Source organism: Neomonachus schauinslandi, chromosome 5, assembly GCF_002201575.2.
Source record: "Neomonachus schauinslandi chromosome 5, ASM220157v2, whole genome shotgun sequence".
NCBI classification, from domain to species: Eukaryota; Metazoa; Chordata; class Mammalia; order Carnivora; family Phocidae; genus Neomonachus; species Neomonachus schauinslandi.
Window position 1 is genome coordinate 160,357,052 of NC_058407.1, and position 27,478 is coordinate 160,384,529.

Consider the following 27,478-nt stretch of genomic DNA (forward strand, 5'->3'; position numbering starts at 1 on the left):
GCTGAACTTCTATGATCTCCTTCTCTCCCCACATGTCAGAGTTTTCTCTTGTCCCTGAGGTGATTTGTTCCTACCTTACCCCCCCCAGGTTTGTGGTTGGAGCCCCCCAGGAGATAAAGGCTGCCAACCAAACAGGTGGCCTCTACCAGTGTGACTACAGCACGGGCAAGTGTGAGTCCATCCACCTGCAGGGTGAGTCACTGCCCCCCCCCGGGACCCAGGGCTAGGTTTCCACCTGTATGTACTTGCCAGGCATTCCTTTTTTTTGGGGGGTGTATGGTTGGGGGCCCAGGTATTCAGCTCCCCAGCCTCTGTGCTGCATACAGACTCTACCTCAGACATCCTCAGATACCCTGTTCATGTTCCTTTCCTAGGACTTGGGTTCCTCCTTGACCTGTCAGGTCTCCATGTCTCTCAGGTCAAAGTGACCTCTGTTCACCTTCACAGAACCCCTTTTACTCCATGAAGGTGACCATGTATATATGTCTCCTCAGTCCCCCTGGAAGCGGTGAACATGTCTCTGGGCCTGTCTCTGGCATTTGCCACCAGCCCTTTCCGACTGCTGGTGAGTTGTCCTTGGTCATGGGAGTGTCCTGAGGGAAGGTGTTAGGGGCCCATGGCTGCTGGGGCTGTGGTCTGGGAGGGTAGAGGTGCTGGGGTGAAAGAACAGGAAGCAGGAACAACCCCTCCCACCTGCAACTTCCCCAGGCCTGTGGCCCCACTGTGCACCAAACTTGTAATGAGAACACCTATGTGAACGGCTTATGCTTCCTGTTTGGACCCAACCTATGGCAGCAGCCCCAGACTTTCCCAGAGAAGCTCAGAGGTAGGTGGCTTTTGGCAGAGAATACAGATGGGCAATGTAAGGGTAAGGGCAGAACTGGGATGGGGGCTGTTTACAGCCTGAGAGTTGACTTAGAGGTCTAGGTGCAGAAGCCGGAGGGAATTGGGCTCCAACAGAAACAGTGGGGGGAGATGCGAGGGTCTTGAACTTTAAGAAAAGTCCTGATTATAGCCACTCTTCTTTGTGAGATGATATCCCCCCCATCATCCTTAGAGTAAGTGCCCGAGTCTCCTGATCATAGCCTTTGAGGCTCTCCCAACTTTCCTACTTCGGCCACTGTGCTCCAGGCACTCTGGCTGCCTTTCGTCTCCAAGAATGACACCAAGCTGTCCCTGCCTCAGGGCCTTTACACTTACTATTCCTTCAGACTGGAATGCTCTTCCCTCAGATCTTAGCTGACAACCCATTATTGTCAGCTCAAATGTCACCTCTTCAAAGAGGCCTTTCCTGAGTGGCTCTTATCATTTCCACCATTACTTCCTACCATATTGTCACACTTTACCATCTTCATATCTGTATATACATATTTTACTTGTTTCTTTTCTGTTTTCTTCTAGAATGTAGGCTTCATGATAGCAGGGATACTGCCTACCTTGTTCATTACTCTATGCTCTTTTATCTATTGCTGCTTAACAAATTGCCCTAAACTTAGCAGCTAAAAACAATAAACGTTAATTATATTACAGTTCCTGTGAATCGGGAATCTGGGCATGGCTTAGCTGGGTGCCTCTGCCTCAGTGTTTTTCATGAAATTGAAGTTAATTTGTTAAACTGGAGCTGTGCTCCCATCTAAAGGCTTGACTGGGGGAAGAATATCCACTTCCAAGCTCAGTCCAACAAGATTGTTGGACTGAGGACCTCAGTTTTCACTGGCTGTTGGCTGGAGGCTTCTCTCAGTTACTTGTCCCATGAGGCTCCCTATAAAGCAGCTTACATCTGCTCCTCCTAGAGCAGCTGACTTCCCTCAGAGTGAGTAAACAAGGGAGTAGGAGAGCAAGAGAGAGAAAAAATACCCAAGAAAGAAATCAGTCTTTTCATAATCTAATCTCAAGAGTAATAGTACATTGCTTCTGCCATCTTATGTTCCTTTGAAGTGAGACAAAAAGTCCATCTCCCACTCAAGAGAAGGTGACTATGTGAGGACGTTATTTCCAGGAGGTTGAGAACCTTGTGCACCACCTTGGTGGCTGCCTATCACACCCTTGTTTCCCAAACATTTTTTGATTGAAAGAGAGTGAGTGAGTGACTGTATCTTTTTTCTAAACTGCTTTCTGCCACTTCTGTCTTCAACTGCTTGGCCATCCTTTTGCTTGTCTTCAAGTTGGTTCTGTTACCAAGGGCAGATATATCTTCCTTTTATAGTTTTTTTTTTTTTTCCTCAACTCTGCTCCTTTGTACTTTACTCTCAACAGATAACTTTCCTTCCTTCTTCACAAAGAAAATCAAGGTTGTGAGGGATGAACTCCCTCTGCTTATCCCTTCTCCTTGTTCAAATTTTTGCAATGGCAACACTTTTGGCAGTGTCTCACTGGTTTTAGAGGGATACCTGACTGTCTGTCTTTCCATGAATCACTTTTCTATCTGGGCTTTTTTTTTTTTTTTAAGATTTTATTTATTTATTTGACAGAGAGAGAGACAGTGAGAAAAGGAACACAAGCAGGGGGAGCGGGAGAGGGAGAAGCAGGTTTCCCACGGAGCAGGGAGTCTGATGTGGGGCTCGATCCCAGGACCCTGGGATCATGACCTGAGCTGAGGGCAGATGCCCAATGACTGAGCCACCCAGGCGCCCCCTATCTGGGGTTTTGAGGCTTTATCACATCACCAACTCAAAGCCCACATCCTCAATCATTAATTCTCTCCAGGAGCTTAAATTTCTCCCCCTCCTTTGAATGTAAACATGCTCACACTTACCCATAACTTAAAAACAACCAATCACCAAAATTGATAGCAATGAAAATAACCTTTCTTCTCCCTGGTCTCCTCTACATCTTCTGCTATTTCTCCTTTCTTTCACCACTAAACTTCTTGAAAGAGTTCTCTCCTCTTGTTTCCATTTCCCCCATATCACCATTCTTCACTGTCTGACATCTGGCTTCTGTCCAACCATCATATAAATCTTCCTCTCGCCAATGGCATTTGTGACTCCCTAAATGCCAAATCTCTATTCTGTCCTCATGTTTGCTGACTTTTCTGATGTAACCTACAGATCATCTCTTCCTTCGCCAGACACCTTGGCTCCAGATTTCTCTCCTCTCCTCCCTTCTCTTCCACTCCCCCCTCCCCTCTCTCCTTCCCTCTTGCTTCTTCCCCTGCCAAAGGCTTCTGCTAAACTTCATCTCCAGGCCAACTTCCTCTGCCTTTTTTGCATGGTAGGGGTACCAGGTTACAGCTTCTATTCTTGTCCAGGTGTTCTTCCTGCCCAATTACATTCAGTTCTGTGGCTTCAGCTCTTACCCTCACATTTCTGTCTTCAGTCCTCACTCTCAGGATTCCATACTTTTCGTTCTAAAAAACATTTTCAGTTCTTTAAAAATGATTCAAAATTCAAAGCACATAATACTTCTCTCTCTTGGTTCCCACAGCCTACTGTTTTCTTTCTGGGATTCAACCACTGTTACCAGTTTCTTGTGTCTTCTGGAGATACTCTATATTCACAAACATATACATATCTGTAGTCTTCACTTTGTGCCACAAATGGTAGCATGTTGTACACACTTGATTCTTTTCATTTAACATATCTTTGAGATTTTCAAAATTTTTTCTGGTTAATTTTCTTTGTATATTTTCCATATAAATGTTAGAATCTGCTTATCTATTTTTAAAAAGCCAATACTCCATATGCACCCCAATGTTCATAGCAGCAATGTCTGCAATAGCCAAACTGTGGAAAGAGCTGAGATGCCCTTCAATAGATGAATGGATAAAGAAGATGTGGTCCATATATACAATGGAATAGTACTCAGCCATGAGAAAGGATGAATACCCAACTTTTGCATCAACATGGATGGGACTGGAGGAGATTATGCTAAGTGAAATAAGTCAAGCAGAGAAAGTCAATTATCATATGGTTTCACTTATTTGTGGAACATAAGGAATAGCACGGAGGACATTAGGAGAAGGAAGGGAAAAACGGGGGGGGGTGGGAATTGGAGGAGAGATGAACCATGAGAGACTATGGACTCTGAGAAACAAACAGAGTTTTAGAGGGGAGGGGGGAGGGGGGATTGGTTAGCCCAGTGATGGGTATTAAGGAGGGCACATACTGCATGGAGCACTGGGTGTTATATGAAAACAATGGATCGTGGATCACCACATCAAAAACCAATGATGTATTGTATGGTGACTAACATAACATAATAAAATTTAAAAAAAAAGCCAATACTTTGGGGTAATTTTATTTTTTCAAAGATCATACAGTAAAATTGGCCTTTTTTCTTCTAGTGTACAGTTCCCTGAATTTTTTTTTTAAAGATTTTTTTTTTTATTATTTATTTGAGACAGAGAGAATGAGAGAGAGCACATGAGAGGGGGGAGGGTCAGAGGCAGAAGCAGGCTCCCTGCCGAGCAGGGAGCCCGATGCGGGACTCGATCCAGGGACTCCAGGATCATGACCTGAGCCGAAGGCAGTCGCTTAACCAACTGAGCCACCCAAGCGCCCCAGTTCCCTGAATTTTAAGGTATGTATAGATTTTCACAAAAAACCAACATGAACATGGGGTGCCTGGCTGACTCATTTGGTAGAGCATGTGACTCTTGATCTCCGGGTTGTGAGTTCCAGCCCCATGCTGGTTGTAGAGATTACTTAAAAATAAAATATTTTTAAAAAAGATCTTATTTATTTGTCAGAGAGAGAGAGAGAGAGCACAAGCAGGGGGAGCAGCAGGCAAAGGGAGAAGCAGGCTCTCCACTGAGCAAGGAGCCCAATGCAGGACTCTATCCCAGGCCCCTGGGATCATGACCCAAGCCAAAGGCAGACTTAACTGACTGAACCACCCAGGCATCCCTAAAAATAAAATCTTAAAAAAAAAAAAACCCAACATGAACAGAATACAAGAGTTCTGTCACTCCCCTAAAAAAATCCTTCATGCTATCTCTCTTTTTTTAAAAAAAGATTTTATTTATTTATTTGACACAGAGAGAGAGAGTCCAAGCAGGGGGAATGGCAGGCAGAAGGCAAGGGAAAAGCAGACTCCCCACTGAGCAGGGAGCCCAACATGGGGCTCGATCCCAGGACCCTGGGATCATGACCCAAGCCGAAGGCAGACACTTAACTGACTGAGCCACCCAGGGGCCCCTGGTGCTATCTCTTTATAGTTAGTTGCCTTCTCCCCCTCCATCCTAGCCCTTGGCACTCACTAATCTGTTCTCCATCACAATATAGTTTGTCTTTTCAAGAAAGCTACATAAATGGAATTATAACCTTTTGAGAGTGGCTTCTTTCACTAGCATAATGTATTTGCAATTCATCCATGTTGTTGCGTGTATCAGTAGTTCTTTCCATTTTCATTGCCAAATAGTATTCCATTGCATAGATTTACCACAGTCCCAGTCACAAGTTCATCTGTTCACACATTGAAAGATGTTTGGGTTGTTTCCAATGTTTGGCAATCGTGAATAGAGTGGCTAGAAACTTTTCATTGCTACAGTAATCTTTCTAAATACAAAAAAGATCACCTCACCCCCTTTTCTAAGAAAACTTCAGTGGCTTTCCACTGCCTAAGGTATAAAGTCAAACTTCTTTTTTTGGATAGAGAGGCCCTTCCCAACTTTCCTGTGCTTAATGACATAGGCTCATCTCCATCCTCATCACACAGATTTATCTTAGTAGTGCCATTTCCATCCCTCAATTCTGCAGAATTATTTTAGGTTCATTTCCTTTGTATCAGTCAGGGTTTTGACTGGAATAGATGGTACACTCCAGTTAGAATAATTTGGGAAGGGTTTATTTACAAAGGGACTAATTTTAAAGGTTTGATAGAGTCTTAGGGAACTACAGTAGATGATCCAGGAACCCAGGGCAAGCAGCAGCAGAACTGTTTCCACTCCTAGGCTGATTGGACAAGGAGAGGGAGAAGTAACCAGAATTCAGAAGAGGAGAGAGTTGTCAGGAGTGTGCCTCCTTGAAGGAGCACACAATGATCTTCCACTGAGGGTCACAGCTGGCCCAAAGCAACCTTCCCGGGAGGGAGTACAGGGAGAATACTCTGATCTCATTCTTCCCTCCCTCCAGTCTTCTGTTGAGGCTCCTAATTGGGCAAATCCAGATAGAAATCAGGGGGCAAAGAAACCCAAAATGCATGTGGTCCATGTGGCTGACTTCCTGGAGTGCAGAGCAGATTGGAGGAGGGTAGAAAGTGGATTTGGGGCTGGAGACAGAAGGGAGGAGGACATCCAGCATATTGTTATATGTACTATTCATTTTTTTACTATAATATATTTCTTTCTTTGTATTTCTGGCAAATTTTTTCTCATTCTCAGAGTTAGCTCTCATATCACTACTTTTCCTGACTTCCTTGGGCAGAATTAACCAAAATTCTCTATACTTCATCCATATTTCAAATTGTATGAAACAACATTCAAGTTTATTAAACAAATTTTAAAAAGTATTATAAAATGTTTAACTTTCATCAGCCTCAAGGTTTATTTTGCTCCCAAATTTTGCATATAATTGAACTTTTAAATATGCTAACACCTGCTGAATTGATTCCACTCCAGATTCAAAGGCATCAATTTCTTCCTGCAAATTTTTCTTTGCTTCTCTGAGCATTTCTTGTGTTTATTCTTGTGAATGGCTAATGAAAACATCACCAGTTTGGTAAGGTATCATTAAGCAGTAGTCATCTATCTGCAAGCATGATGTCCTTACAAGCATCTTCTGAATTTTGTAGTTGTTTCTTTTTTACTTCTATTTCTTCCTTCAGTTACAGGATTCTCCTTGTATTCCATGAAAATTTGTTTATCTTTTGTTGATCTTCAAAAGTAACATTGGTATTTTCTGGCAGATGCCTTCTTCTTGGTGGCTGTGATCTTGGGATTGTGTCCATGTTTTTATTAAGCTTGGAACATGGGTTGCATATTGTTTACCTTTTATTTTCACTGCTTAGCAGAGAGCTGACATGCAAAAAATGAACCCCAGTCTCAAGTACTTAATTAGTTCATGCTCTTTCTCTTGTTCCCCAAGAGTGCCCTCGACAGGACAGTGATATTGCCTTCTTGATTGATGGCTCTGGTAGCATCATCCCGAATGACTTTCAGCGGATGAAGAACTTTGTCTCAACTGTGATGAATCGATTCAAGAAGTCCAAAACCTTGGTGAGGGCGTATGGGTAGGTTAGAAAATAGCTCATATAATGCTGGCAAATACATGGCAACGAGGCCGCCACTTTCCCCTTTTACTTCTATTGCAGACATTGTCAAATTGCCAATTGATCATGGTTTTCTTTCATGATTCTCTTTCCTGCTCTGTCTGGATGCAGCCTCAGCTTCTTCCAGCCCTCTGTAAAGCAAGCAGCTCTAATTGATAAGGGTTGGTATGGGAGATAAAACATATCATCTCAGGCTGAGTTCTAATACTTAGAAGTGGGAGCTGATGGCAGATCTCTGTCCTGGTGAGGCAGAAGGACTGGGGACAGTGTAGAATTTGGAGGGATTTGGAGACTGGAATGTTTCAAGATTTATGTAGGGCTTCCTGGGAGATGGGTAAGTGTGAGGAGGGTCACTTTCTCCAATGTAATGCCAGATGCCTGTTCCCAGTTTTCTTTGATGCAGTTCTCTGAAGACTTCCAGACTCATTTCACCTTCAATCAGTTCAAGAAAAACCCTGACCCAGAATTTCTGGTGAAATCAATAAGACAGCTGTACGGGAGGACACACACTGCCACAGGAATCCGCAAAGTAGTGTAAGCTCTCTGCTTAGGATGGAAGGAGGAGGTGATATTTTTTTGCTGGGATTCAAAGAATGAAGGGGATTGTTCAGACAGGGTTGGGGTGAAGGACATGAGTAAAGGTGGAGGAGGGACTTTTCATGGTACACTCATGAAATACAAGTTGTGAGTAAAGGTAGGAGTGAAGGGGAGATGTGAGGGTAAGGTTAGAGGGAAGCTACAGAGATCATTTGAGGCCAGGTCACTTAAGGCAACTGGAAAGTGAGTGGGGATCCACTGAATGTTTTAAGCAGTGAGAAGATGTCACCATATCTTGTTTTGGAAGTTCACTCTGGTGTGTGTGTGTGTGTGTGTGTGTGTGCAGAGGTGAGGGTGGAGGTTGGGACAAAAGTTCAGGAAGATGAGCTAGAGAGCTTTTGCATCAAACCAGGAAAGGTTTGTGAGGGTGCATTAAGCTTAAATTTTGTTTTAATTTAAGAGGAATAATAGCTAAAAAAAAATCAGTCTATGCAAAAGTATATAAAGGCAGTGAGGATTTCCTTTCCTTCCATGCTTCTCCTTTCTCTTGCTGCCTTTCCAGGTCTTGGGGCAGCCACATCTCAGTGTTCATTCCAGGGGAGCCCGAACTCCTCTTAGCTGCATCTGTGTCTGTGACTGCTGACATTCCCTCCCTAGCATTAAGAGTATCTCTGTCTATTCACAGTTGACTTTTCTTTCCTCTTCCCTGGACAGAAGAGAACTGTTTCGTAGCAGTAGTGGAGCCCGGGAGAATGCCCTTAAGATCCTAGTTGTCATCACAGATGGAGAAAAGTTTGGCGATCCCTTGGAATACAAGGATGTCATCCCTGAAGCAGACAGAGAGGGGATCATTCGCTATGTCATTGGGGTAGGAAATGTGGCTCTCTGGCCTGATGCTTCTGTGGAGCATTTCTGTTTGGATACACCCTTCCTTCAGTTTGAAAATATCCCTAAAACCAGGGTGGGCCAAGGGTCATTGCTAGCCCATATGGGCCTGTATCAGTTAACTATTGTTACAATGATGCTGTATAACTAATTATCTCAGAATTCAGTCTTTAAAACACTAAATGAGTCTGTAGTTCTGCGGGGCAATTTTTCTGGTTTTGACTGGCTCACTTGTATATCTGTATTCATTTGAAGGTTGGTTGGCAGCTCTGCTGATCTTGGCTGAACTCTCTCCATTTCTGAGGGTTGCCAGTTATGTCTGTTTGCTGGACTGGAATGGCTGGAACAAGTGGGGTAACTTGGTTCTTCTGCTCCCTGTGTTATCCTCCCATGGGCCAGCCTGGGCATATCCTCATGGTGAAGGCAGAGGAACAAAAGAGCAAATGGAAATGTTGCAAGCACTTTTTGAAACCTCTTTCTGCATCATGGATATTATGCTAATGGATATTATCAAGACACATGGCTGCACCCAGAGACATAAGCAGGGCAGATTACTCTGCTATGAGTAAGAGGATACAGCAAAGTTTTGGGGGAAAGGGCTTGGATATAGGAAAGGGTAAAGAATTGGGATCATCAGTGTAATCAAACTACCACAGTACCTTGTATGACATAGAGAAAGGTATCGTCATCGGTGCATGGCTTGACAAGTAGGAAACTGCTTCATATAGAGGAAAAGACTCCCTTTACTCTGGGGAGAGGTCAGCCCCACACATGTGCTGGGCATGGCACAGCAAAAGGATGAAAAGCTGGATTTTAGCTGCTAATTACTCCCTTGACAGAATGCCTCATGCAGTGCACAACCTGTTTTATTATACTTGGTGGCCCTGTCCCAGGGGCCTTCTGGTGCATTCCCTCATTTGACAGATACTGTTTCAGATTCTTTTCCTGCAGAATTTTCTTTGCTGGATGAGACTGCTAACCCCAGATGGTGTCTGATTTGGCCACTATTCCTTGGTAACAGGTGGGTGATGCTTTCAACACTCCAAAAAATCGTGAAGAGCTTAATACCATTGCATCCAAGCCTCCTCGTGATCATGTGTTCCGGGTGAATAACTTTGAAGCTCTGAAGACCATTCAAAACCAGCTTCAGGAAAAGATCTTTGCAATTGAGGGTAAGTTAAGGTTCTGCATTCCTGCAGCAGCTCCAGAGGCAGCCCCTTACCCTCCAACATGCATTTCCCTTCTAGAAACTAGACCCTCCTAACCCTTGGTATCCTGACTCTCAGGATCAATTCAACTCTTTCTCTACTTCCTCTAGTTCCCAGCAGCTCTGGCCTCACTTGGTCATTTCCTTTGAAATCAAAGGATCTAGACTTTATCTTTACTTTGCAAGCCTTGGCTGTAGGCTGGAAAATTGGAGGGTAGGGGAGCCAAACCTCAGACAGTATTTCTCCAAGAATTTGGATATGTTGCTAGCATTTGTCTGTTTGATTCACTGCTGTATCTCCAGTGTCTAGAATAGTGCCTGGTACATAGAGGGTGCTCAATAAATGTTTACTGATTAAAAGAATTTAAAACACTGAGGGAAGGGTCAAATACAATCTGGATTTATGGTTTGTCTTAAAAAGTTGGAAGATTAGACTGCATTCCCATGTGGCAAAAACCAGTTGGAGCCAAATAGCCACCATCTCTTTAAAAGGGGTATATGCTTTCTAATTCAAATAGCTGCCATCTGAACCTCCTTTTGTCTGGTCACCATAGCATTTGAGTTCCAGTTCTTCTGCTTTCTTTAATGTAGAAGGCTCTCCTCCTCACAGGTACTCAGACAGGAAGTACCAGCTCCTTTGAGCATGAGATGTCTCAGGAAGGCTTCAGTGCTGCCATCACCGCTGTAAGTGGTCCTTCATTAAATTGGGATTGGGCAAGAGGAAGGAGAAGACGTGCAAGGGTTTGGGGGCTTTTATCTGCAATGAGTACTTGTTGGGAGGCACTTCTTTGATGGGGAGCAGTGGTCCCTTTTCTTTTCCTTATCAATCCTGTTTTTTTGTTGTTATTGTTGAGGATACATGATATGGATATGGGTATATGGTATGATATCATACAGGTATACAACATAATGATTTGATATATGTATATATTGCAAAATGATCACTACAATAAGTCTAATTAATATTCATCCCTACATATGTTACAAAAATTTTTTTCTTGTGATGAAAACTTTAAGATTTATTTTCTTTTTTAAATTAAAAAAATTAAAAATCTCTTTATTTAAATTCAATTTAGTTAACATATACTGTATTATTAGTTTCAGAGGAAGAATTTAGTGATTCATCAGTTGCATATAACACCCAGTGCTCATTACATCAAGTGCCCTCCTAATGCCCATCACTCAATTACCCCTTCCGCCCCACCTGCCCTCCAGCAACCCTCAGTTTGTTTCCTTAAGTTCAGTATCTCTTATGCTTTGCCTCCCTATTTTCATCTTATTTAATTTTTCCTTCCCTCCTTCCTTTCCCCTATGTTCATCTGTTTTATTTCTTAAACTCCACATGTGAGTGAAATCATATGGTATTTGTCTTTCTCTGACTTATTTCGCTTAGCATAATTCCCCACTAGTTCCATCCGCATCATTGCAAATGGTAAGATTTCATTCTTTTTTATGGCTGAGTAATATTCCATTGTATATGTATACCACATCTTCTTTATCCATTCATCTGTGGATGGACATCTGGGCTCTTTCCATATTTTGGCTATTGTGGACATTGCTGCTATAAACATTGGGGTGCATGTGCCCTTTCGAATCACGATGTTTGTATCCTTTGGGTAAATACCAAGCAGTGCAGTTGCTGGGTTGTAGGGTAGCTTTATTTTTCACTTTTTGAGGAATCCCCATACTGTTTTCCAGAGTGGCTGCACCAGTTTGCATTCCCACCCACACTCTTTCTCCACATCCTTGCCAATATTTGTTGTTTCCTGAATTGTTCATTTTAGCCATTCTGACTGGTGTGAGGTGATATCTCGTTGTGGTTTTGATTTGTATTTCCCTGATGCCCAGTGATGTTGAGCATTTTTTCATGTTCTGTTAGCCATCTGCATGTCTTCTTTGGAAAAGTGTCTATTCATGTCTTCTGCCCATTTCTTTCTTTTTTTTTTTTTAAGATTTTATTTATTCATTTGAGACACAGAGATATATATAGAGAGAGAGCATGAGCAGTGGGAGAAGCAGAGGAAGAGGGAGAAGCAGACTCCCCGCTGAGCCAGGAGCCCGATGTGGGGCTCGATCCCAGGACCCTGGGATCATGACCTGAGCTGGAGGCAGACGCTTAACTATCTGAGCCACTCAGGTGCCCCTGCCCATTTCTTGATTGGATTTTTTGTTTTTTGGGTGTTGAGTTTCATAAGTTCTTTATAGATCTTGGATACTAGCCCTTTATTTGATAAGACATTTGCAAATATCTTCTCCCATTCCGTAGGTTGCCTTTTAGTTTTGTTGATTGTTTCCTTTGCTGTGCAAAAGCTTTTCATTTTGATGAGGTCCCAAGAGTTCATCTTTGCTTTTTTTCTCTTGCCTTTGGAGACATGTCTAACAGGAAGTTGCTGTGGCTGAGGTCAAAGAGGTTGCTGCCTGTGTTCTCCTCTAGGATTTTGATGCATTCCTGTTTCACATTTAGGTCTTTCATCCATTTTGAATTTATTTTTGTGTATGGTATAGGAAAGTGGTTCAGTTTCATTCTTCTGCATGTTACTGTCCAGTTTTCCCAATACCATTTGTAGAAGACGCTGTCTCTTTCCATTGGATATTCTTTCCTGCTTTGTCAAAGATTATTTGACCTTGAGGGTCCATTTCTGGGTTCTCTATTCTGTTCCATTGATCTATGTGTCTGTTTTTGTACCAGTACCATACTGTTTTGATGATTACAGCTTTGTAATATAGCTGGAAGTCTGGATTGTGATGCCTCCAGCTTTGGTTTTCTTTTTCAATATTTCTTTGGCTATTCAGGGTCTTTTCTGGTTCCATACAAATTTTTGGGTCATTTGTTCCAGCTCTGTGAAAAAAGTTGATGGTATTTTGATAGTGATTGCATTAAATGTGTAGATTGCTCTAGGTAGCATGGACATTTTAACAATATTTGTTTTCCTGATCCATGAGCATGGAATGTTTTTCCACTTCTTTGTGCCTTCTTCAATTTCTTTCATAAATGTTCTAGTTTTTCCACAGTACAGATCCTTTACCTCTTTGGTTAGGTTTATTCTGAGGTATCTTATGGTTTTTGGTGCAATTGTAAATGGGACTGATTCCTTGATTTCTTTTTCTTCTGCCTCATTGTTAGTGTAGAGAAATGCAAATTACTGCTGTGCATTGATTTTATATCCTGCAACTTTGCTGAATTCCTATATCAGTTCTAGCACTTTTTGGTGGAGTCTTTTGGGTTTTCTGCATAGAATATCATGTTGTCTGCGAGGAGTGAAAGTTTGACTTCTTTGCTGATTTTCAAAATGAAAAGCTTTATTTCTTTTTGTTATCTGATCACTGAGACTAGGTCTTCCAGTACTATGTTGAACAACAGTGGTGAGAGTGGTCATGCCTGTCATGTTCCTGACCTTAGGGAAAAAGCTCTCAGTTTTTCCTTGTTGAGGATGATATTCACTGTGGATCTTTCACATATGGCTTTTATGATGTTGAGGAATGTTCCCTTTATCCCTAAAGGGTGGAGAATTTTAGTCAAGAAAGGATGCTGAATTTTATCAAAGGTTTTTTGCATCAGTTGAGAGGATCTTATGGTTCTTGTCCTTTCTTTTATTATTGTGGTGTATCACATTGATTGATTTGTGGATGTTGAACCACCCTTGCAGCTCAGGAATAAATCCCACTTGGTCATAGTGAATAATCCTTTTATTTTATTTTATCTTTTAAAGATTTTATTTATTCATTTGACAGAGAGAGAGACAATGAGAGAGGGAACACAAGTAGGGGGAGAGGGAGAGGGAGAAGCAGGCTTCCTGGGGAGCAGGGAGCCTGATGCAGGACTCGATCCCAGGACCCTGGGATCATACCTGAGCCAAAAGCAGCCGCTTAACCAATTGAGCCACCCAGGCACCCCGTGAATAATCCTTTTAATGTACTGTTGGATCCTATTAGCTAGTATCTTGGTGAGAATTTTTGCATCCATGTTCATCAGGGATTTTGGTCTGTAATTCTCCTTTTTGGTGGGGTCTTTGTCTGGTTTTGGGATGAAGGTAATGCTGGCCTCATAAAATGGGTTTGAAGTTTTCCTTCCTTTTCTATTTTATGAAAGAGCTTCAGAAGAAAAGGTATTAATTCTTCTTTAAATATTTGGTAGAATTCCCCTGGGAAGCCATCTGGCCCTGGACTCTTGCTTGTTGGGAGATTTTTGATTATTGCTTCAACTTCCTTGCTGATTATGGGTCTCTTCACATTTTCCATTTCTTCCTGTTTCAGTTTTGGTAGTTTATGTTTCTAGGAATGCATCCATTTCTTCCAAATTCCCTAATTTGTTGGCAATGGTTGCTCATAATATGTTCTTATAACTGTTTGTGTTTCTTCGGTGTTGGTTGTGATCTTTCCTCTTTCATTAATGATTTTATTTATTTGGGTCTTTTCTCTTTTCTTTTTGATAAGTTGGCTAGGGGTTTATCAATCTTAATTCTTTCAAAGAACCAGCTCCTAGTGGATTGGTTCTACTCCTTTTTTTTTTTTAAATTATATAATTGATTTTTGCTCTAATTTTTATTATTTCTCTTCTCCTGCTGGATTTAGGCTTTATTTGCTGTTCTTTTTCCAACTCCTTTAGGTGTAATGTTAGCTTGTGTATTTGAGACTTTTCTTGTTTCATGAGGAAGGTCTCTATTGATAGATACTGCATCCCAAAGCTTCTGAACTGTCATGTTTTCATTTTCACTTAGTTCCATGTATTTTTTCAAAATTCTTTAATTTCCTTGTTGATCCATTCATTCTTTAGTATGATGATTTTTTAATCTCCATATATTTGTGTTCCTTCCCAAGTTTTTCTTGTGGTTTACTTCAAGTTTTAAAGCATTGTGCTCTGAAAATATACCTGGTATAATCTCAGTCTTTTTGTACCAGTTGAGGCCAGATTTGTGACCCAGGATGTGATCTATTCTGGAGAATGTTTCATGTGCACTCAAGAAGAATGTGTATTCTGCTGCTTTAGGATGAAATGCTCTGAATATATCTGTGAAGTCCGTCTGGTCCAGTGTGTCATTCAAAGCCCTTGTTTCCTTGTTGATCTTCTGCTTAGATGATCTGTCCATTGCTGTCAGTGGGGTGTTAACATCTGCTACTATTACTGTATTATCAATGTGTTTCTTTAATTTTGTTATTAATTGGTGTATATAGTTGGCTGATCCCAAGTTCAGAGCATAAATATTTACAGTTGTTAGATATTCCTGTTGTATAGACCCTTTTATTATGGAACAGTGTCCTTCTTCATCTCTTATTACAGTCATTGGTTTAAAATCTAGTTTGTCTGATATAAGGATTGCTACCCCAGTTTTCTTTTGATGTCCATTTGGATAATAGATGCTTCTCTACCCCTCACTTTCAATCTGGAGGTGTCTTTGGGTTTAAAATGGGTCTTTTGTAAGTGGCATATCGATGGGTCTTGTTTTCTTTAATCCAGTGTGATACCCTGTGTCTTTTGATTGGAGCATTTAGTCAATTTACATTCAGATTAATTATTGAAAGGTATGCATTTAGTGCTGTTGTATTACCTGTAAAGTTGCTGTTTCTGTAGATTGTCTCTGTTCCTTTCTGGTCTTTGTTACTATTGGGCTCTCTCTTCACTCAGAGGACCCCCTTTAATATTTCTTGCAGGGTTGGTTTAGTGTTCACAAATTCCTTTAGTTTTTGTTTGTTCTGAAACTCTTTATTTCTCCTTCCATTCTGAATGACAGCCTTGCTAGATAAAGTATTCTTGGCTACATATTTTTCCCATTTAACACGTTGAATATGTCATGCCAGTCCTTTTTGGCCTGCCATGTATGTCTCTGGACACATCTGATGACAGCCTGATGTTTCTACCCTTGGAGGTTAGGGACCTCTTGTTCCGAGCTGCTTTCAGGATTTTCTGTCTATCTCTGAAATTTGCAAGCTTCATTATTATATGCCGAGGTGTTGACCTATTTTTATTGATTTTAAGGGGGTTCTTTGTGCCTCCTGGACTTGAATGCCTGTTTCCTTCTCCAGATTAGGGGAGTTATCAGCTGTAATTTGTTCAAATAAACCTTCTGCCCCTCTCTCCTGCTTATCTTCTGGGACCCCTATTATCCAGCTATTACTTCACTTTATGGAACTGCTGAGTTCTCTAAGTCCCCCTTTGTTATTCAGTAGTTCTCACTCTCTCTTTAAAGATTTTATTTATTTATTTGACAGAGAGAGAGAGAGAGAGAGAGAGTACAAGCGGGGGGGGGAGGGCAACAGGCAGAGGGAGAGCAGGCTCCCTGCTGAGCAGGGAGCCTAATGCGGGACTTGATCCCAGGACCCTGGGATCATGATCTGAACCGAAGGCAGATGCTTAACCGACTGAGACACCCACGCACCCTCTTTCTATGTTCTTTTCAGTTTCCTTATTTTCCATAATTTTATCTTCTATATCACTGAGTTGCTCTTCTGCCTCATTCATTCTCATTTTTATAGCCTCCATTTGGGACTGCTTCTTGGTAATATTTATTTTTTTAGCAACTTTCAAATATACATTACAATTTTATTAACTATACTCACTATGCTTTATATTACATCCCTCCCTGCATTTATTTATTTAATAACTGGAAATTTGTACCTGTTGACTACCATCACCCATTTTGCCTACCTTCCCAACCCATTCATTGACTTTTGCAACCACCAATCTGTTCTCTGCATCTATATAATTCAGTTTTGTTTTGTTTTTAAATTCCACATATAAGTGAGATCATACCCTATTTGTCTTTCTCTGACTTATTTCGCTTAGCAAAATGCCTTCAAGGTCAGTCCATACATGTTGTCACAAATGGCAGGATTTCCTTCTTTTTTATGGCCAAATAATATTCCATTGTGTTATATATCACATTTTCTTTATTCATGCATTGATGTTTCCACTTAGATTATTTCCATATCTTGGCTATTGTTTTTAAGAATTTTTTTTCATCGTTTTATTTTGAAACAGAGAGTGAGAGCGAGTGGGTGTGAGTGGGGGGAGGGGCAGAGCCAGAGGGAGAGAGAGAATCTCAAGCAAACTCCATGCTCAGCATGGAGCCAAACATGGGGCTCAATCCCACAACCTCAAGACCATGACCTGAGCTGAAATCAAGAGTTGGGCGACCAACTAACTGAGCCACCCAGGTGCCCTTATGTTGTGGCTATTGTAAATAATGCTTCATGAACTTGGGAGTGTAGATATCTTTTGAGTTAGTGTTTTCATTTAATTTGGATAAATCCTCAGAAGTAGGATTGTTGGATAATAATGGTAATTCTATTTTAAAATTTTTGAGGAACCTCATTCTGTTTTCCACAGTGGCTGCCCAAATTTCTTTGGCTATTTGGGGTCTTTTGTAGTTCCATACAAATTTTAGGATTGTTTGTTATATTTCTGTGAAGAACACTATTGGAATTTTGATAAAGATTGCACTGAAGTTGCAGGTTGCTCAATCTTGTTGTTCTACCCTGTTTTCCAGAATGGTCTCTTGCTAGGTGCTGTGGGGAGCTTTAACTGGGCTGGTGGAGCCTTTCTTCATGTGTCAAAGGATAAATTTACCTTCATCAACACAACCAGGGTAGATTCAGACATGAACGATGCTTACTTGGGTAAGTGGAAAGGGTAGGGTAACTTTAAGAAGGGGTCAGGATATGCTATAACTCAAAACATATATATCATTGGATTTTTCGTGGGCCCTTGGAATAACTTTAAAGACAGAAATTTCAAAATTTCCATTTAATTATGTTAACAAAGGGGAATATTGTGCAGGGTCCAGTTATCCCCACCTACTAAGCATGGGGCCACTGCATTGCCCCTACTCAAGGGATAGGTCTCTCAGAGCGGGCAGGGTCTGTGAAGGAAAGCACTTACCTTCTCAGATCACCATCTTCAGGTTATGCTGCTGAAGTCATCTTGAGGAGCAGGGTACAAAACCTGGTTCTTGGGGCACCTCGATATCAGCACACTGGCCTGGTGGTGATGTTCAGAGAGAATGCTGGTACCTGGGAGACCAACGCTGTTATCAAGGGCAGCCAGGTAAGTGCAGAGAATGTGGAGCACAAATGTGCAAACAGAGGCACCCTGGGGGCTGAGATTCCAGGATGGACATCACCAGGTGCCATGTGTGTCAGAGTTTTGTAAAGGAGGTTTCAGAGGGCTTTGAGCTGGAAAGTCACAGGAATAAGCTTTGCATTTGAGAATGTTGTGTCCTCACTTTTCTTTTTTTATAGAGAGAGTGTGAGTGGGGGGGACAGGGGCACAAAAGGAGGGATTTTTTTTTAATAAAAAAAAAAAGGTCCAGGGGCACCTGGGTGGCTCAGTTGGTTAAGCATCTGCCTTCAGCTCAGGTCATGATCTCAGAGTCCTGGGATTGAGCCCCATGTCAGGCTCCCTGCTCAGCAGGGAGTCTGCTTCTCCCTCTGCCTCCCCCCTCCACCCGCTCGTGCTCTCACTCACTCTGTCTCTCAAATAAATAAATAAATAAATAAAACCTAAAAAAAAAGTCCAGCTAACATCATACTAAAAAACAAGAGAACTTCCCCCCTAAAATTGGAAATAAAACAAGAATATTCACTTTCATAAAGAAAGAAAGAAAAGAAGAAAAATAACAGAAAAGAAAAAGAATATAAAATAAGACGAAATCAGAGGGAGACAAACCATAAGTGACTCTTAAGTATAGGAAACAAACAGGGTTGCTGAAGGGGAGGTGGGTGGGGGGTTGGGTAACTGGGTGATGGGCATTAAGGAGGTCACTTGATGTAATGAGCACTGGGTGTTATATGCAACTGATGAATCACCAAACTCTACCTCTGAAACTAATAATGCACTGTATGTTAATTAATTGATTTTAAATAGAAAAATGAGAATGAGAGAAAAAAATAATATTCACTTTCACCACTCCTATTTAACATCATACTGAAAGATGTAACCAGTGCAGTAAGTCAAGAAAAAGAGGGAGAAAAGCATAGAGTGGAAAGGAAGAGATAAAACTGTCTCATTTGCAGATTACATGTTGCATGGAAAATCTCAAAGAATCTACAAAAAAGCTATTATAACCAATAAGCTATTTCAGTAAGTTCTCAGGATACAAGCTCAATATATAAAAATCAGTTGTATTTCTATACTAGCAATGAACATTTGGAAATTTAAATGAAAGAAGTCTACAATAGCCAAAATATGGAAAGAGCCCAGATGTCCAGTGACAGATGAATAGATAAAGATGTGGTACACACACACACACACACACACACACACACACACACTATGGAATATTACTGAGCCATCAAAAAGAATGAAATCTTGCCATTTGTAATGACATGGGTGGAACTAGAAGTTATCATGCTAAGCAAAATAAGTCAGTCAGAGAAAGACAAATACCATATGATTTCACTCACATATAGAATTTAAGAAACAAAAGAGAGGTACACAGGGGAAGGAAAGGAAAAATAAGATGAAAACAGAGAGCAAGGGAAATCATAAGAGACCCTTAACTCTGGGAAACAAATGAGTTGCTGGAGGGGAGGTGGGTGGGGGGATGGGATAACTGGGTGATGGGCATTAAGGAGGGCACTTGGTGGGGCTCCTGGGTGGCTCAGATGGTTAAGTGTCTGCCTTCGGCTCAGGTCATGATCCTGGGATTGAGCCCTGCATCGGGGTCCCTGCTCAGTGGGAAGCCTGCTTCTCCCTCTCCCACTCCCCCTGCTTGTGTTCCCTCTCTCCCTGCGTCTCTCTCTGTCAAATAAATAAATAAAAATCTTAAAAAAAAAAAGGAGGGGGGCGCCTGGGTGGCTCAGTTGTTAAGCGTCTGCCTTCGGCTCAGGTCATGGTCCTGGGTCCTGGGATCGAGCCCCGCATCAGGCTACCTGCTAGGCGGGAGGTCTGCTTCTCCCTCTCCCACCCTGCCTGCTTGTGTTCCCTCTCTTGCTGTCTGTCTCTGTCAAATAAATAAAATCTTAAAAAAAAAAAAAGGAGGGCACTTGATGTAATGAGCACTGGGTGTTATATGCAACTGATGAATCACTAAATTCTACCCCTGAAACTAATAATACACTATATGTTAACTAAATTGAATTTAAATAAAAATTTAAAAAAAGAAGAAAGAAGGGAAAAAGAGGAAAACAAATACCATTTACAATAGCACCAAAGACGATGAAATACTTAGATATAATTTAACAAAATGTGTATGATTTCTGTATGCTGAAAGCTATGAAAACACCAATTAGAGAAATCAGAGCCCTAAATAAATTGAGAGATATACTGTGTTCATGGACTGGAAGACTCAGTATTGTTGAGAACAATGAATCATGGAACACTATATCAAAAACTAATGATGTACTGTATGGTGACTAACATAAAAAAAAAGATGTCAATTCTCCCCAGGCTGATCTATATATTCAACATAATCCCAGTCAAAATCCTAGATGTTTATTTTGTAGAATTGGCAAGTTGATTCTAAGATTTATATGGAAAATCAAAGAAAGTTGCATATCCAACAGTTTGAAAAGAAGCTAAACAAATACCATTGGGTATTTAGTGGAGAATTCATACACTACCTGATTTTAGACTTACTATAAAGTTATAGTAATCAGGACAGTGTTGTTTTGGCAAAAGGATAGACATGAAGATCAGTGGAACAGAATAGGTCTGGAACAGACTGACATACATAGTCAATTTATTTTATTTTATTTATTTTATTTTTTTCTTTCCTGAATACTTTTTTATTATGTTATGTTAGTCACCATACAGTACATCATTAGTTTTTGATGTAGTGTTCCATGATTCATTGTTTGTGTATAAAGACCTTTCAGTGGAGACTTCAATGGAACAATTAGACATCCATAGTAAAAAACAAAACAAAACAAAACCTCTACCCATATCTCGTATCATATTAAGATTAATTCAAAATAGACCATGGAGCTGAATGTAAAGTCTAAAATACAATACTTGTGGAAGAAAACATCCGAGAAAAATCTTTGTGACCTTGTGTTAGGCAAAGGGTTCTTAGCTATAACACTAAAAGCATGGTCCATAAGGGAAAAACTGATAAATAAGACTTCATCAAAATGAAAAGTTTTTGCTCTATGAAAGACACTATTGAGAGAATGAACAGACAAGCTACAGATTGGGACAAAATATTTGCAAATTTTCCTCCTTTTTAAAAAGTATATAGCCGACAAAAGACTTATACCCAGAATATATAAAGGATTCTTTTTTTTTTTAAAGATTTTATTTATTTATTTGACAGAGAGAGACACAGTGAGAGAGGGAACACAGCAGGAGGAGAGGGAGAGGAAGAGGGAGAGGGAGAAGCAGGCTTCCCGGCGAGCAGGGAGCCCGATGCGGGACTCAATCCCAGGACCCTGGGATCATGACCTGAGCCGAAGGCAGACGCTTAACGACTGAGCCACCCAGGCGCCCCAATATATAAAGGATTCTTTTTTTTTTTAAAGATTTTATTTATTTATTCATGAGAGATAGAGAGAGAGAGGCAGAGGCAGAGGGAGAAGCAGGCTCCCCGCGGAGCAGGGAGCCCGATGCGGGACTCAATCCCAGGACCCTGGGATCATGACCTGAGCTGAAGGCAGACGCTTAACCGACTGAGCCACCCAGGCGTCCCTATATAAAGGATTCTTAAAAACTCAACAAGAAACAATCCATTTAAGAAGTAAGCTAAATATTTTAACAGACACTTCACGAAAGAAGATACACGGATGGCAAATAAGCACATGAAAACATCCTCCATGTCATTAATCATTACAGAAAGGCAAATTAAAACCACTACTAGATACTACTACATAGCTATTAGAATGATTAACATAAAGAAATAAAGTGGCAATATCAAGTACTGGCAAGGATGTGTGACAACTAAAACTCTCATACATTGCTGTCTAAATGAAAAATGGCATGCCTACTTTGGAAACAGTTTGTCAATATCTTATGAAATTCAATATGCAGTTGCCATACCAGCAATCCCACTTTTAGGTATTTACTTAGGAGAAACAAAAACAGATGTTCACATTGAAAACCTTCATGTGACTATTTCTAGTGGTCCTATTCATAATTGCTAAAAACTAGAAACAATCCAAGTGTCCCTCAACTGGGGAATGAATAAACAAACTGTGGTACATCCATACAGTGGAATATCAGAAATATTGGAAATAAAAAGGAATGGACTACTTATATACATAACAACCTGACTGAATCTTAAATGCATTATTCTGGATGAAAGGAGCCAGATGAAAGGCTACATACTACATAATCCCATTTATATAAGATTCCAGAAAAAGAAAAAATATAGGGACAGAAAACAGATCAGTGGTTGCCAGGGCTTGGTGTTTGAGGGAAGAGGTTGATTACATCAGGGCATAAGGGAATATTTTGGGAATGATGAAACTTATATCTTGATCATTGGTGGTGGTTACATAACTTTGTGTGTTTGTCAAAACACAAAACTGTACTAAAAAGACTGAATTTTATTGTATGTAAATTATACCCTAATCAACGACCTAAAGATAAAAAAATTCTACTGACTTTAGGTTAAGGCTTAAATGCCTTTTTAAAAAAAATTTTATTTTATTATGTTATGTTAGTCACCATACAATACATCATTAGTTTTTGATGTAGTGATCCACGATTCATTGTTTTCATATAACACCCAGTGCTCCACGCAGTACATGCCCTTCTTAATACCCATCACCGGGCTAACCCATCCCGGTGGCTGTACCAACTTGCAGTCCCACCAACAGTGTAAGAGGGTTCCCCTTTCTGCACAACCTCTCCAACATTTGTTGTTTCTTTCCCTGTCCATTTTTGCCATTCTAACTGGTGTAAGGTGGTATCTCAATGTGGTTTTGATTTGAATTTCCCTGATGGCTAATGATGATGAGCATTTTTTCACGTGTCTGTTAGCCATTTGTATGTCTTCTTCGGAGAAGTGTCTGTTCATATCTTCTGCCCACTTTTTGACTTGATTATTTGTTTTTTGGGTGTTGAGTTTGAGAAGTTCTTTATCGATCTTGGATACCAGCCCTTTATCTGTAGTGTCATTTGCAAATATCTTCTCTCATTCTGTGGGTTGCCTCTTTGTTTTGTTGACTGTTTCCTTTGCTGTGCAGAAGCTTTTTATCTTGATGAAGTCCCAAAAGTTCATTTTTTTCTTTTGTTTCACTAGCCTTTGGAGATGTATCTTGAAAGAAGTTGCTGTGGGCGATGTCAAAGAGGTTACTGCCTATGTTTTCCTCTAGGATTTTGATGGATTCCTGTCTCACATTGAGGTCTTTCATACATTTTGAGTTTATCTTTGTGTATGGTGTTAGAGAATGATGGAGTTTCATTCTTCTGCATGTGGATGTCCAATTTTCCCAGCACCATTTATTGAAGAGACTGTCTTTTTTCCATTGCATATTTTTTCCTGCTTTGTTGAAGATTATTTGGCCATAGAGTTGAGGGTCCATATCTGGGTTCTCTATTCTGTTCCATTGGTCTATATGTCTGTTTTTGTGCCAGTACCATGCTGTCTTGGTGATCACTCCTTTGTAATAATCGTTGGACTAACACCAAGGAAATAGAAAAAATTATTAGAAATTATTATCAACAACTATATGCCAATAAACTGAGCAACCTGGAAGAAATGGATGCCTTCCTGGAAACCTATAAAGTCCCAAGACTGAAACAGGAAGATATTGACAACGTGAATAGGCCAATAACCAGTAACGAGATTGAAGCAGTGATCAAAAACCTCCCAAAAAACAAGAGTCCAGGGCCTGATGGATTCCCTGGGGAATTCTACCAAACATTCAAAGAAGAAATAATACCTGTTTTCCTGAAGCTGTTTCAAAAAATAGAAACAGAAGGAAAGCTTCCAGACTCATTCTATGATGCCAGCATTACCTTAATCCCCAAACCAGGCAATGACCCCATCAAAAAGGAGAATATCAGACAGATATCCCTGATGAATATGGATTCCAAAATCCTCAACAAAATCCTAGCTAATAGGAGCCAACAATACATTAAAAGGATCATCCACCACGACCAAGTAGGATTTATCCCTGGGATGCAAGGGTGGTTCAACATTCACAAATCAATCAGTGTAGTAGAACACATTAATAAGAGGAGAGAGAAGAACCATATGGTCCTCTCAATTGATGCAGAAAAAGCATTTGACAAAATACAGCATCCTTTCCTCATTAAACGCTTCAGAGTATAGGGATAGAGGGAACATTCCTCAAGTTCATAAAATCCATCTATGAAAAACCCACAACAAATATCATCCTCAATGGGGAAAAGCTGAGAGCCTTTCCCTTAAGATCAGGAACACGTCAAGGATGCTCACTCTCGCCACTATTGGTCAACATAGTACTAGAAGTCCTAGCAACAGCAATCAGACAACAAAAAGAAAATATATTCAAATTGGCAAAGAAGTCAAACTCTTTTTTGCAGATGACATGATACTTTATGTGGAAAACCCAAAAGACTCCACCCCCAAAGTACTAGAACTCATACATCAATTCAGCAATGTGGTAGGATACAAAATCGATGCACAGAAATCAGTTGCTTTCTTATACACTAACAATGCAACTGTAGAAAGAGAAATTAGAGAAATGATTCCATTTATAATAGCACCAAAACCATAAGATACCTCGGAATAAACCTAACCAAAGAGGTAAAAGATCTATACTCTAGGAACTACAGAACACTCAATGAAAGATATTGAAGAATACACAAAAAGGTGAAAAAACATTCCATGCTCATGGATTGGAAGAATAAACATTGTTAAAATGTCTATGCTACCCAGAGAAATTTATACCTTCAACACCATTCCGATCAAAATTCCAATGACATTTTTCAAAGTGCTGGAACAAACAATCCTAAAATTTGTATGGAATCAGAAAAGACCCCGAATTGCCAAGGAAATGTTGAAAAAGAAAAACAAAGCTGGGGGCATCACGTTGCCCAATTTCAAGCTATTTTACAAAGCTGTGATCACCAAGGCAGCATGGTACTGGCACAAAAACAGACATAAAGACCAATGGAACAGAATAGAGAACCCAGATATGGACCCTCAACTCTATGGCCAAATAATCTTCGACAAAGCAGGAAAAAATATGCAATGGAAAAAAGACAGTCTCTTCAATAAATGGTGCTGGGAAAATTGGACATCCACATGCAGAAGAATGAAACTTGACCATTCTCTAACACCAGACACAAAGATAAACTCAAAATGTATGAAAGACCTCAATGTGAGACAGGAATCCATCAAAATCCTAGAGGAAAACATAGGCAGTAACCTCTTTGACATCGCCCACAGCAACTTCTTTCAAGATACATCTCCAAAGGCTAGTGAAACAAAAGCAAAAATGAACTTTTGCGACTTCATCAAGATAAAAAGCTTCTGCACAGCAAAGGAAACAGTCAACAAAACAAAGAGGCAACCCACAGAATGAGAGAAGATATTTGCAAGTGACACTACAGATAAAGGGCTGGTATCCAAGATCGATAAAGAACTTCTCAAACTCAACACCCAAAAAACAAATAATCAAGTCAAAAAGTGGGCAGAAGATATGAACAGACACTTCTCTGAAGAAGACATACAAATGGCTAACAGACACGTGAAAAAATGCTCATCATCATTAGCCATCAGGGAAATTCAAATCAAAACCACATTGAGATACCACCTTACACCAGTTAGAATGGCAAAAATGGACAGGGAAAGAAACAACAAATGTTGGAGAGGTTGTGCAGAAAGGGGAACCCTCTTACACTGTTGGTGGGACTGCAAGTCGGTACAGCCACTTTAGAAAACAGTGTGGAGGTTCCTCAAAAAGTTAAAAATAGAGCTACGCTATGACCCAGCAATTGCACTCCTGGGTATTTACCCCAAAGACACAGATGTAGTGAAAAGAAGGGCCATATGCTCCCCAATGTTCATAGCAGCAATGTCCGCAATAGCCAAACTGTGGAAAGAGCCGAGATGCCCTTCAACAGTTGAGTGGATAAAGAAGATGTGGTCCATATATACAATGGAGTATTACTCAGCCATCAGAAAGGATGAATACCCAACTTTTACATCAACATGGATGGGACTGGAGGAGATTATGCTAAGTGAAATAAACAGAGAAAGTCAATTATCAAATGGTTTCACTTATTTGTGGAACATAAGGAATAGCATGGAGGACATTAGGAGAAGGAAGGAAAAAATTAAGGGAGGGAAATCGGAGGGAGAGATGAACCATGAGAGACTATGGACTCTGAGAAACAAACAGGGTTTTAGAGGGGAGGGGGGAGGGGGGATTGGTTAGCAGGGTGATGGGTGTTAAGGAGGGCACGTACTGCATGGAGCACTGGTGTTATACGAAAACAATGGATCGTGGATCACCACGTCAAAAACTAATGATGTATTATATGGTGACTAACATAACATAATAAAATTAAAAAAAAAAACCTAAAAAAAAATGTCTATGGCACACAGAGCAATCTATACCTTCAATGCCATCCTGATCAAAATTCCAATGACATTTTTCAAAGTGCTGGAACAAACAATCCTAAGATTTGTATGGAATCAGAAAAGACCCCAAATCACCAAGGAAATGTTCAAAAGGAAAAACAAAGCTGGGGGCATCATGTTTCCCAATTTCAAGGCTTAAATACCTTTATTGGACAATGAGTGAGGCCTTTTTAAATGGTGTTTGGGGCAGAAATCAGATTGTAGTGAATCATGTCTTGACATTTCCTGCACTTTTCCTTCCTAGAACTTGGCCCACTTTGAAATTGCCGAATACGTCTCCCTATTTGTCTGTTACTGTTTCCCTCTGCTCTACCCTGCTCCATGGAGAGCCCTGGAAAGCACTGTGTTTCCACCACCCAGCCTCATGCTCAGCAAATAGCAAACCTTTGTTGAATGAATGAATGAATGAATGAATGAATGACTAAATGGATGAGTCTTGTGGATGAATTCTACACATTGACATCGAACGTATTTTTGTTTTTTTTGGAACATACTTAAGAAATTATTTTATTTATATTTTATTTTTTAAAAATTATTTTAAAAGGTAGACAATACCTCTCAATATCATGCAAAAAAATTCCTGTAGCAATAGTTATTTTTACCTAAGCCAATTGTTTCCTTACTAGCCAGACTGTCAACTTTGTATTTTTTACCCCCCTAAAGACTTAACAATATATTGCAAAGGTATTCTGTATGCTCTTACAGGCTTTTCTGTGTAGTTTCCAATTCAACTTCTTTGCTATACTAATCATCTCTCTGGAACACCATTGTTGGTAAATCCTCAGCCACTGCCCATCAACTCTATAATATTTTTCTTTAGCTGGCAGTACATTCAAATGAGAATCTGAATCATACAGGAAATCACATGTGCTTCCAAGTGCTTTCCCCAGCTGGTACGATTTTTCCTCACAGAGAGAAAACACTCACACTTTGATTTTGGTGGCAAGAGATGTGATCCTGGACTCATCTCTTTCAGATTGGCTCCTACTTTGGAGCCTCCCTCTGCTCTGTGGACATTGATAATGATGGCAACTCTGACCTGGTCCTCATCGGGGCCCCCCATTACTACGAGCAGACAAGGGGAGGCCAGGTGTCTGTGTGCCCCTTGCCTCGGGGGGTGAGTGATTATTGG

General features: G+C 40.5%; 1 protein-coding gene and 1 pseudogene across 1 annotated transcript in view; one reads left to right on the plus strand and one right to left on the minus strand.

Annotated features, from left to right (window-relative positions):
• The first annotated feature begins 508 nt into the window (after nucleotides 1–508).
• Nucleotides 509–27,478, plus strand: part of ITGAM (integrin subunit alpha M) — a 37,061-nt gene continuing 10,091 nt past the window's right edge. The window contains exons 1-10 of the mRNA XM_044915116.1: nucleotides 509–565; nucleotides 709–826; nucleotides 7,026–7,156; nucleotides 7,598–7,743; nucleotides 8,461–8,614; nucleotides 9,653–9,803; nucleotides 10,449–10,522; nucleotides 17,323–17,452; nucleotides 17,737–17,879; nucleotides 27,323–27,463. Of these exons, the coding sequence (XP_044771051.1) occupies nucleotides 515–565; nucleotides 709–826; nucleotides 7,026–7,156; nucleotides 7,598–7,743; nucleotides 8,461–8,614; nucleotides 9,653–9,803; nucleotides 10,449–10,522; nucleotides 17,323–17,452; nucleotides 17,737–17,879; nucleotides 27,323–27,463 (1,239 nt within the window). The 5' untranslated portion in view covers nucleotides 509–514. The remainder of the gene's footprint in view (nucleotides 566–708; nucleotides 827–7,025; nucleotides 7,157–7,597; nucleotides 7,744–8,460; nucleotides 8,615–9,652; nucleotides 9,804–10,448; nucleotides 10,523–17,322; nucleotides 17,453–17,736; nucleotides 17,880–27,322; nucleotides 27,464–27,478) is intronic.
• Nucleotides 6,462–6,962, minus strand: LOC110589942 (annotated as a pseudogene).